Genomic DNA, 11,328 nt, shown 5'->3' with positions numbered 1-11,328 from the left:
AAATATCCCATCCCTATCACAGACCAGGGAAAACCCCGAGCCCCACTACCGAAGCGGTTCCTCTACTCTCCCCCTCGTCTCTCTGAGACGCTAGCTTCCGTCTCTCGCTCTAGGGTTTGGGCGCCTCCTTTCGTGCTGGTAATTCCACTTTTTTTAATTTCGATGACTTTGATTGAAGAACGATGGTTTCGATCTGATTTCTCGCTTTTTGCTTCTTTTTTTCAGAGAGATTTGATCGAGGAGAAAAGAGGAAGGGAGAAATGGGCCAGATCCAGTATTCGGAGAAGTACTTCGACGATACCTATGAATACAGGTCCTCTCTTCACCCCGATCTCCTCCTTTATCTCTTCATTGTAGTACCAGGAAAACCCTAGAGGTCCCAAAAGATCCATTTCTTTCTCCTAATCTTCTCGATCCATGCCGTTCTTTGATCCCAGGCACGTGGTTCTCCCTCCTGAAGTGGCGAAGTTGCTTCCCAAGAACCGCCTCCTCTCCGAGGTAATCCAAATCTAATCTCCACCCCGATCGTAGGATTCTTTTATCTTTTTCCCTTTTTTCTTCGGAATCTATTGGCAGAGATGGATCAAGCGGTACTGATCTTGCCAATGGTTGGTTTTGTTGGTGGAATCGATCGATCAGAACGAGTGGCGAGCGATTGGGGTGCAGCAGAGCCGGGGTTGGGTGCACTACGCGATCCACCGCCCGGAGCCGCACATCATGCTCTTCCGGAGGCCCCTCAACTACCAGCAGCAGCAGGAGAACCAGGCCACCGCCGCCGCCGCCACCCAGATGATACACAAGTGAAGACCAAGTTGCCTCATCCCCTCCCCTTCCTCGGATCGCTCCTCCTTTTCCTTAGGATTTATTCCTCCTCCTATCTTCCATATGGTTTCTTCCCTTCCGTTGCTCGTCTTATGTTTGTGGAAATGTTAATCTCTGTGACTGCCACAGTGGACTGACTGTGATGTCCGTAACTCGGGACTGCCTTGTTGCTTGTGAAGCAAAAATACTACATGCTTGGTTTCCATTTAAAATATGTCGATTTTCCTATTTTTATTACTTGGCAGACGTCACAATTAAGTTGTTTTTTTTGTGAGAATTTAATTCTATGGATGATGATGGCATTTATCGTGAAAAAAATAAAAGAAATAGACGTGAAAAGGACTTGAGGCTTTCAGAAATTCTACTATAATATTTTATTAATTTTTTTTAATATTTTAAAAATAAAATTAAAATTGGATCAGATATTTATATATTTATATTTATTTTATTAAATTAATATAATATTAATTAAATATAAAAATTTATGTGTATATTTATTTTAAATGGATATGGATACAAATAGAGCAGTCGAGGATCAATTTGCTCCGACTTATCTTGATCTACATCAATTCATCTCTAAATGGGGTGGGATGGACTGGCAGTTTAATCGGTGGGTTGGAAAGATTTCAACTCGATTCGATCTATCATGGATCGTGGGTTAAATGGTTAATTCATCAAAAAAATTTTTTAAAAAAAATTATAAAGGGAGCCTACGTGGGAGGGGAGGGGGGGGGATGTGAGTGCAGCGGTCGTGGCATGTGGGGAGCATTATGGGAAAGGGGCATAGAGGGTGGGATGGGGTGTGGGCATCTGGGTAGGGGGCAGTGGATGGGGTGGATGTCGAGTAGAGGATGGGTGTGTGCGGTTGCAGGAGAAGTTGCAGGGATCGAGGTGCGAATGCCGAGGCAGAGGACCTCGTGGGGGAGCAGGGGAAGGGGGGAGAGTGGGGGGATGGGATTGCGGCGTCGGGAGGAGCTCGATGGGGAGTAGGGGAGGAGAGGGGTCAGGATATGAGCATTGGAGAGTGTGAAGGAGCTCGCAGGGGTCGGGATGCGGGCATCAAGGCAGGGAGAGGGGGTGCCAGGGTGGTGGGGGGCATTGAAATGCGGGTGTCGAGGAGTGTGGAGGAGTTTGCGGCTCACGGGGATCCAGAATGCATTGAAATACGGGTGTCGAGGAGCGCGGAGGAGTTCGCGGCTTGCGGGGCTCAGAACACACTCGTTGGGGAGTGGGGTAAGGAAGGGGGGGGGTGAGTGCCACTATGCAGGCATCGAGGAGCACGGAGGTTCGAAGGAGCTTGCCATCGTCGGATGAACGAAATTGGGCGACGGGCCGACGGCGTTCGAATGCGGCAGTGGTAGTCTCTCAATGTCTCCTCTCTTTCTCAGATTTGAGGGTTGGATAATTTTTTTTTTAATAGATGGAGGTCGGTAATTTCAATACTAAAAAAAAAAAAAGACGGACCAGTTTACTCCGATCCATCTCGACCCGTCAATTCAAACAGGATGGGTCATTTAATCCGCTTCTGAATGAGTTGTTAAAATATGGATTCAATCTGCTCCATTTATATGACGGAGTGGGTCAATCTGATGGGTCCAACTCAAATTGATAGCTCTAGATATAAACTAGATGGTAAAATTATAGATACAAATATGGATTTAAGTTGGATAGCTAAGTTTTATGATCATAAAATCAAATATATCATTTAATAGATAGTAATGAAATTAATATTATATTAATATAATTATATATTTTTTTAAAAATTAAATATTTTAATATAGATCAGATAATTATTCATATGCATATCTATTTTTTTTTTGGATGAATATACATATGAATATGAGTCTTAATTAAATATTTAAATTTTTATGTAAATAAATTTGAATATAAAAATAAATGTTGATAGTGGTTCAAGTTAGCATCGTCCCCGTCCCAGATTGTGAAGTCAATAAGAGCCTTCTTTTTATATTTGGTAGATAGGTTTTTTGTTCCCAAATCTGCTGGTTAACGAAGACCTTCAGAAGTGCAAGATATGGTTTCAGAACACCTCGCCGCAGGGGACGCTAATGAGCAAGATGAAAGGGTTGCAAAGATCAGGAACCAGCCAATGATCCCGGTGACCAAGAGAGTTACTGAGGGAAGCATTGGTGACCAAGAGAGCTACTGAGGGAAGCATTTGATGCAGCTTTATATGCGAGGGATCAAGTGCAAACTGAATCACCATTTTATTTGGATTCCTGACTATCCATAAAAAATTCTAAATGCTTCCCCCTCTTAAGTAAACCTTGTAGATTATACGTGCCATTAATATTCCTACACCAATTTGGTTGGCCATGGCTCGCCCTTATGACAAATTGACACCCACAAGAATGAGATCATGTGCTTGTAGCTAGTTGGTTTCTAAAAGCTCTAATAACAATTTTCTATTGGTTCAGCAAGGTGCTATTTAGCATTTAGTAGATGAGAACTTGTCAGTGGTTTCGATCATTCAAATTCTTATGGCAAGGATGGAGCCTATGGTTAAGAGTGTGTATGGTTTAGTTCGGATCGATTTAGGATTGATATTCAATCCAAATCGATTTGAGTTGGTCTTATAAAATCGAAATCTTAATCGAACTGTCCATATAAAAAAAAAATCATTTCAAACCAATCCAAAAAAAATTAGTTCAGTTCAATTTATTAGGTTATGGCTAGGGTGGAAGTGGGCTCGAGTCGGTTCGAAGCCTGTCGGGTCAAACTTCAGACTCGGCTTGAAACTATTCAGATGGGATCGGACCAAAAAAATAAGGTCCATTTTGCTTTCGAGCCGGACTCGGCAGATCTTTGGCCCAAAGTCAGGCCAAAGTTCGGCTTGGCCCCATGCTACTTGGATGTCCCTCTCCAACAAAAAATTGGGGCAAATTTTGGAATTCTCTCCGGCCCCCACTCCAATGCCGGCGAACTAGGATATCTCCACAGCGAGGGGTGGCAGTGACCAGTTTTATAGCTCGTTGGGACATTTGAGAACGATCAGCGGCACTTTGTAGTTAGCATCGATGGTTGTGGTGTGGGGCGCCAGCAAATCACAGGAGCTCTCGACGAAGCCGTTGGGAAGCGCTGCTGCCTCGGTAGTCGGTTGGTGAGGAAGCTATCCATCTCGGGATGGGGAAGTGGTGGTGGAGAGAGGTTTGGGGTCGAGCAATAGAAGGCGAAGCCAGGGGTGAGGGCGAGAACTTGGCATTGTGCTGACCTGCGAGCTCCTTCACTCACCGTGCTCCATCGCCGCAGATGGTGCTGATGCAATGAAGTGGGGGCTCCTCTAACCGTCGACTGTAGAGATGGTTTGTCTTGGATCTCGTCTCAGAATTCGACGTCAGGAGCTGGACGAACATGATCTTCGTCTCAAGGCTGGAGGGTCTCACGGAGGAATCCTCGCAGACCTCCCCTCCTCTGCTCCCCCTCCTCTCCCTCGCCTTCGACCACCCCCTCCCCCGCTAATCCCCTCCCTTCCTCGATTCCCCGCAACAAGCACCAATCATGCTTGATTCGGGTTTGGATGCGGGCCGGCCCAATTGGGTTTGGGCCGATCTTGGGCCCAAGCTTGGGCGGGCTCGGGTTTGTATTTTTTCAAAAAAATCGGGCCTAAGCCCGACTTGAAGTCCGAAAAATTATTTCGGATCAGACTCAGGCAGGGTAGGACCCGGTCCGCCCTAGTTCCAACTCTAGTTATGATCTCTTTGTTTCTGTTAAATGGATAGCTTATAAATAGGCTTAATGAGTTATTTTAAGTTCTAACCATACTAAATAGGCAGTTTATGGATGAGCTGAATAGATAGCTTATGGATGAGCTCAATAGATAGAACTACAAGCTTGAGAAAATAGGCAGCTTATGATTTATTATTTATTTGTGTGTGTGTATAGATCGGATCAGTCTAAATGAATTTTTCAAAATTTAAACTAAAATCGAGCCTTCTTATTTGATTTTTAAAATTTTTAAATTAAAATCAAACTGAATCTAAAAAAATCTAATCAAATAAAATTGAAATTAGCAATTTGGATCGATTTTACTGCACACCCTAAGCTACGAGGTGCTTGCCCCTCATTTATTAGCTAGTTTTGCTCGTGGCCCTTGAGGTTGAGCTTGCTGGTTTTGCTCATACCTCATTGGGCTTATCGTCCTGTTGATGTTGAGGTCACTCCTCATCCCCATGCCTTATTCCCTTGCCTGAAGAGGTGGGTTGTTTGGCTTGCTGGGCTTCTACTGTTGTTCATAGTTCAGCTTTCGATCTTTATGCCTTGTTCCCTCTTCTGAAGAGATGGATTATGTTGCCCTTCAAATGTTTGGTTAGAGCTTGGCTTGTCATCCCGGCACCTGATCTCTTTTTCTGAAAAAATGGATCATTTGGGATCTGGATCTTTGATCATTTGTTTGGAGCTTGGCTCTTTATCCTTTTGCCTGATTCTCCTCACTTGAGAAGATGGGTTATGTAGCCCTCGAGGCTTCGACACTTTATCTTGATGCTTGGTTTCCCTCCTTGAAAAGATAGGTTTTATTGGCCTTTCAGATCTTCAGTTCTTCATCTTGGTGCTTGAAAAGGTGGATTGTTTAGCTCTTCGAAATTTTTTATTAATTGGATTTTTTAAATAGTTAGCACCTGGTTGATCAAGTTGGGCATATTTCCTCTCATCTGAGCTTAGTCTTGACTAGATCTTTATAAGCTCTTAGCTGGTAATGGATTGGTGGCTTTTTAAGAAGTTTGTCTTCACTTGTGGTGCTCAATACGACCTTATCGATAGTCTCTTGGGAGACTCGTCGAACATTTTTGTCTGTAATTTGGTGATTTGGCATTTGAGCCAAGCCATGCAAATTTTGATAGGGGGCCTTTGGGGAACCCGTCGGATCCATTGTTTTACAGTTGGCCTTATAGTTGTCACCTCAGCTTAGCTTAAGCTAGGACTTTTGTATACGATGGAAGCCACCTTCATACCTAGATAGCTCAGGGCTTGGGATCTAGAGAGGTTGTGAGCCGTGGAAGCTAGATCTTGGCATTCCAAATCATTCAAGATGATTGGATTACAAATAATTAATTTATACATATTATAGATGCATATACCTATTTGAGGCCTATAAGATATATTGTAGTCTGGTCTACTTGCCATTGTTTTATTGTTCCTGCTTGGATTTTTATCTCGGTCATCAAGTTTGACATATTTTGTGGTTTTGCATGCAATAGAGTCAGTTGACGCATTGATTTCATCCAAAGTAGTAAAAATAGATTGGGAGGTACTAGATTTATTAATAATCATGAGTATGCAATAATGGACTAGAGGAATAGATGCAAAAAAAAAATAGTTATAGAGGCAAAACTAGGCAAACAAAGGCTAGAGGTGTGCAACGAAACCGATCTAATGACAAAACTAATCTGAACCGCTAACTTCAGTTTGGTTGGATCGAAATTTTATATTTGGTTCGATTTTGATTTAAAAATTTTGAAATAAAAAAATAGGGTGTGGTTTTCATTTAAATTTTGAAATACCTAATAACTATATATATATAAACAATCTATTTTTTCAAAGGAGATTGTAATTTTATTTCATTTAACCCATCTAGCCCATCCATAAGATGTCTATTAGCTCATCTCATAAGCTGTCTATTTAGCATGGTTAGAACTTAGAGTAATTTTTTATACACCACATGCGGTGTAGAAAAAATACACCATTCTATCTGATTGGGCTACGTAATCATCATTTTCCAACGCGCATTTAATGCCTATAGTTTTGTTTTCTCATTTGAAATTTTGAGTGATGAAAATATTCCGCTTTTTTGAAAAATTATGATATCCTGTGATAATATTATGACATTCTGCAATCAAATTATAACTTTTTATTCATAATTTGCCACACAATATCATAAGAAAGAGAGGGACATTTTCATCATTGAAAATTTATAAAATTTTCAATGATGAAAATGTCCTTCCCTTTTTATGGCTTTTGAAAAAAAAATTATGATTTTCTATGTACAGAAAGTCATAAGTTGATCGCAGGATGTCATAATATGGTCATAAAATATCATAATTTTTTTAGAATAGAAGGGATATTTTTATTATTTAAAATTTTAAATGAAAAAATAGAACTCTAGACATTAAATGCACTATTAAATGTGCGTTAGAAAGTGATGGTTACGTGTTTCAGGATAGTTGGATGGTGCACTCCATGTTATTTTTATTGCACTACACACGGTGCACAATGACTTTCTCTAGAACTTAAAATAGATAGTAATCTATTTAGTCTATTTCATAAGCTGTCTATTTGATAGAAGTCCAATTGCTCGCAACTCGGTAAACCAAACCGAACTAAACCAATTTGTCGAATCGGTTTGAATCGATTTTTCTATGTGGTCGGTTCGGCTTTTATTTCCATTTTAGGAAACCGAATCAAGTTGATTCGATTTGAAGATAGATCCTAAATTGATCCAAATGAATTCATGCACACCCCTATTTATAGCTGATCTCAAGCCATATCATCTCTCAAGTCAATCTTAAAGGACAACAACCTCAACGAGCCGATCTCCAACACCTCTTTGCACAATTGTATTAGTTGACTTTTGATTAAATTTTTATACATCGAGAGGATCTAGATTTGTCTTGACAAGATAATCTAATCTCTTGCAAGAGCAAGGGCCAACCTATAACAGGTTGACGAGTGACTTCACATAGGTCGATGAGCCGACCTCATACAAATCGTAGAGCCGACCAAAATGACTCTCAATACATAAGCCAACTCTACAGCCATCAAAACAAAAAGAGTTCAATGGCTTGGAACAGTCGAGGTTGCACATTCGATCGCTTATAATTGACTAATCTATTTTCTTCATCCAAGCTAGAGAAAACAACTCATGCTCAAGAAGTGGGTGGCAAGTGATACGAACTATGTCCAACTTGCCTATCAAAGATTGATATGTTGTAAGTAATTTTAGATAAATTTGAATTCTGGATAGTTACAACTCCATAATTAATGGAATCTACATAAAGGAGGTTGTGGCTTATAAAGGATGGGTAGTTATGCCTCATCCCTTGCTTTCTTTCTCCAGTTATAATGGATTCACGCTCCTTTCTTTATATAAATGGGGTCAAAGGACTTGTAAGGTCGGAGGGGCTAGTCTCTTGTAGGCTGACCAAAACATGCTACTCGAAGCATGCTGACCCAAACCAAATCAACTAGAACTAGAAGAAGGCCAACCAGACCAGCCGACCAACAAACAAGACCAGGCTATCTGGACCACCCTACCCTGTAGACCATTCTATATAAAGAAGCCTAAGTCACTGAGAGACCAATTTGAATGGGATCCTTATTCCTGAATTGATAGAAAGTAGTTTCTTACTAAAATGTGGAGTCTAAAGAGTTTTTACTCTGATGAGATAGGATCTATTCATGTATAAAAAGGGCTCAAGAGCCCTGAGCCCTGATATACTAGAGAAAAAGAGAGACATAGATTGTTTTACACCCACCCTAATCTTTTTTTTCTCTTGTTGTTCCTAATATCCTATTTGATTTAAGCATATGAGAATCCGATTGGAGTAAATTGATGAGTTTTTTTCTTTTTGTATGCAGATTCACGATTCTTTATAATAGATTATGCTCCAACTTTTATTACAGCCGACTGACTAGCATCCTCTCCATCTCCAGATCATCAAGCCACCATCAGACAGGATTTTGGCCTCAACTCTAGTATTCCATATGTGCAACGCCTACAAGTAGAGAAATAGAAAATTATGATTATTCCAATGCACATCCTGTTTGATTATTTCTTTAAGTAGATTTATTTGAGTTGAACTTTCTAATTGGACCTACACATGAACCCAAATCTACTTCAGGTCTACAGTATGGACCCAAATCAGATCCATCCACTCGGAGTTCTGAGTTTAGGTCCAATATGGATTCAAGTTATTGGGGATGTATTAGGGTATGGTTCTTATGGCTCAACCTAAACCATTCGATTTAGAGTTGGGTGAAGCTGTAGCACTCATCCGCCCAACGAATTGTTTACCGTTAGCGGAGTCGCCACGGTAACATGACTTCAAATTTCAAAATGCCGCTTGCTATTTTTTTCCCCCGAAATCGGCCACCCACGTACCCCTCAACGTCAAATCACAGCCCTTAAATATCCCATCCCTATTCACAGATGAGGAAAAAATCCGAGCCCTACTCCCGTTAGAAGGCGCGGTTCCTTTCTCTCCCTCACTCGGCTCTCTGAAACGCCTGTTTCCGTCCCTCGCTCTAGGGTTTGGGCGCCTCCTTCCTGTTCTTAATTCCATTTTTTTTACTTTCTTATTTTGATTTTGATTGAAGAACGATGGATTCGATTTGATTTCTCGTTTTTTTTTCTTAATTTTTCCAGAGAGATTTGATCGAGGAGAAGAGAGGAAAGGAGAAATGGGCCAAATCCAGTATTCGGAGAAGTACTTCGACGATACCTATGAATACAGGTCCCCCCGATCTCCTCCTTTATCTCTTCTTTCTAGTACCACTAAACCCCAGAGGTTCCAGAGATCCATTTCTTTCTCCTAATCTTCTCGATCCATGCCGTTCTTTGATCGCAGGCACGTGGTTCTCCTCCTGAAGTGGCGAAGTTGCTCCCCAAGAACCGCCTCCTCTCCGAGGTAATCCAAATCCAATCCCCACCCGATTGTTGGATTCTTTTGTTTTTTCCCCCTTTTTTTTTTTCCGAAATCTGTTGGAAGAGATGGATCAAGTGGCACTGATCTTGCCAATGGTTGGTTTTGTGGGTGGAATCGATCAGAACGAGTGGCGAGCGATCGGCGTGCAGCAGAGCCGGGGTTGGGTGCACTACGCGATCCACCGCCCGGAGCCGCACATCATGCTCTTCCGGAGGCCCCTCAACTACCAGCAGCAGCAGGAGAACCAGGCCGCCACCGCCGCCGCCGCCCAGATGATACCCAAGTGAAGACCAAGTCGCCTCATCCCCTCCCCTTCCTCGGATCGCTCCTCCTTTTCCTTAGGATCTATTCCTCCTCCACTTTCCATCTCATTTCTTCCCTTCCGTTGCTCGTCTTCTGTTTGTGGAAATGTTAATCTCTGTGACCGCCACAGTGGCTGTCCGTGACTATGGATGTCCGTAACTCGGGACTGCCCTGCTTGCGAAGCAAAAATGTTACATGGTTGTTTTCCATTTAAAATATGTCGATTTTCCTATTTTTATTATTTGGTGGAACTTTAAAGTTAAGTTTTTTTTTTTTTTCCCCTGAAAATTTAATTCTATGGAGGATAACGATGATGGTGTTTCTCGTGAAAAATAATCAGTCAGATGTCTAGAAAGAAACAGGCGTGAAAAGGATTTCATGTGAAGGAAGCTTCGAGAAATGCTTCTATAATTGTTTTTTTTTTTTGGAAAAAGAAGTGTTTTAGTGATCGGGAGCGTTGGTATATGTCCTGTATCACAAGAACCTAGCTGGGATTATGTGAACCAGTTTAGATCAATCTCCTCATGAAGTCAGTGAATGAAAGGGATCTCTGAATCACGCCCTCTGTTGAATAGATCAGTTGTTCTGAAAGCTTTCTGGGGTTGGGTCTGGTTTGGATTTGTGTTGAATTTTTTTTTAGGTATATTTCTATGACATGATTAGTTTCATATCAAATTTTTGGGATTGTGTAATATTTGAACTCTAATCTCACAAATAAATTACGACATTGGCAAATTTAAATTACAATTTGTGGGAACACCCTTGCCTGTTACCAACGTTACCATAGCTATCATTTTATTCGCATAATTGACAGTCCAAGCTATGATTATAATTGGGCTGATGTTGATTAAGCTTGGAGCTAATTAAGATTTGTTTGAAATTAAATTCAAGCTGGAAAAGCTTAGTTCAAGATGGCATTAACATTTAATTGATTCAAAAACTTTTGAAATTGCTAATCAAAATTTTAATTTGATGGCTCAATATTTATTTGTATAAATATATTTGAAATATATTTATGCTCTATCAAGGTCACTCTGGATTGTGTTGGAGTGATTTTTGGCTCCTCTAAATTAATTTTGAGCATATTTGTTGGTTCAAGCTGGTTTGTTTAGCAGCAAGTAGAGCGTTCAAGCCTTTTGTTTTTTTTTCTTAATATATGTCATATTGAGTCATATACACATTGATCCTACTTATAGGGATATTTAATAGGGCTAAAAAATAGATTGGATACGGATTGAATATCACCATATCTATATTCATATTTATTTTATCTGAAAAATATAAATACAGATACGGATATAATTCAGATGTAAAAATTTATATCTATATTTATTTAAATAGATATAGATATAATTCAATACGAAGTATAGATAGAATTATGGATATTATTTAGATAATTAAAATTTATGATTATAGAATTAAAGTTATTACTAAATAAATAATAAATCAAGTTAATAATATGTTTATGTGATTGTATAATTTTTAAAATTAATAATTATTATATTAAATTATATAAGATTATATATAGATTCGGATATTGGGATAT

The 11,328-nt window shown here is 40.2% G+C and overlaps 2 protein-coding genes across 2 annotated transcripts; both read left to right on the top strand.

The window, feature by feature from the left end:
* LOC140852557 (cyclin-dependent kinases regulatory subunit 1) lies at nucleotides 1-1,034 on the top strand. Its single transcript, XM_073245933.1, has 4 exons — nucleotides 1-138; nucleotides 226-313; nucleotides 438-498; nucleotides 640-1,034. The coding sequence occupies exons 2-4, from the start codon at nucleotides 261-263 to the stop codon at nucleotides 802-804; spliced, it is 279 nt and encodes a 92-aa protein (XP_073102034.1). The 5' UTR covers nucleotides 1-138; nucleotides 226-260; the 3' UTR covers nucleotides 805-1,034.
* Nucleotides 23-10,023, top strand: LOC105034117 (cyclin-dependent kinases regulatory subunit 1). The gene is given in 5 exon segments (XM_073245934.1): nucleotides 23-138; nucleotides 9,200-9,287; nucleotides 9,402-9,409; nucleotides 9,412-9,461; nucleotides 9,602-10,023. Coding segments are annotated over 4 exon segments (276 nt in total). The 5' UTR covers nucleotides 23-138; nucleotides 9,200-9,234; the 3' UTR covers nucleotides 9,767-10,023.
* Nucleotides 10,024-11,328: the final 1,305 nt, after the last annotated feature.

This window comes from Elaeis guineensis, chromosome 11, assembly GCF_000442705.2.
Source record: "Elaeis guineensis isolate ETL-2024a chromosome 11, EG11, whole genome shotgun sequence".
NCBI lineage: Eukaryota > Viridiplantae > Streptophyta > Magnoliopsida > Arecales > Arecaceae > Elaeis > Elaeis guineensis.
This window is presented reverse-complemented; position numbering and strand designations above follow the sequence as displayed.

What these genes read in the sequence shown, in the direction of transcription:
- LOC140852557 (XM_073245933.1), top strand. Translation starts at nt 261, where the DNA reads ATGGGCCAGATCCAGTATTCGGAGAAGTACTTCGACGATACCTATGAA. An exon ending in GACGATACCTATGAATACAG is followed by an intron (nt 314 to 437) that starts GTCCTCTCTTCA and finishes CTTTGATCCCAG; the next exon opens with GCACGTGGTTCTCCCTCCTG. An exon ending in AGAACCGCCTCCTCTCCGAG is followed by an intron (nt 499 to 639) that starts GTAATCCAAATC and finishes TCGATCGATCAG; the next exon opens with AACGAGTGGCGAGCGATTGG.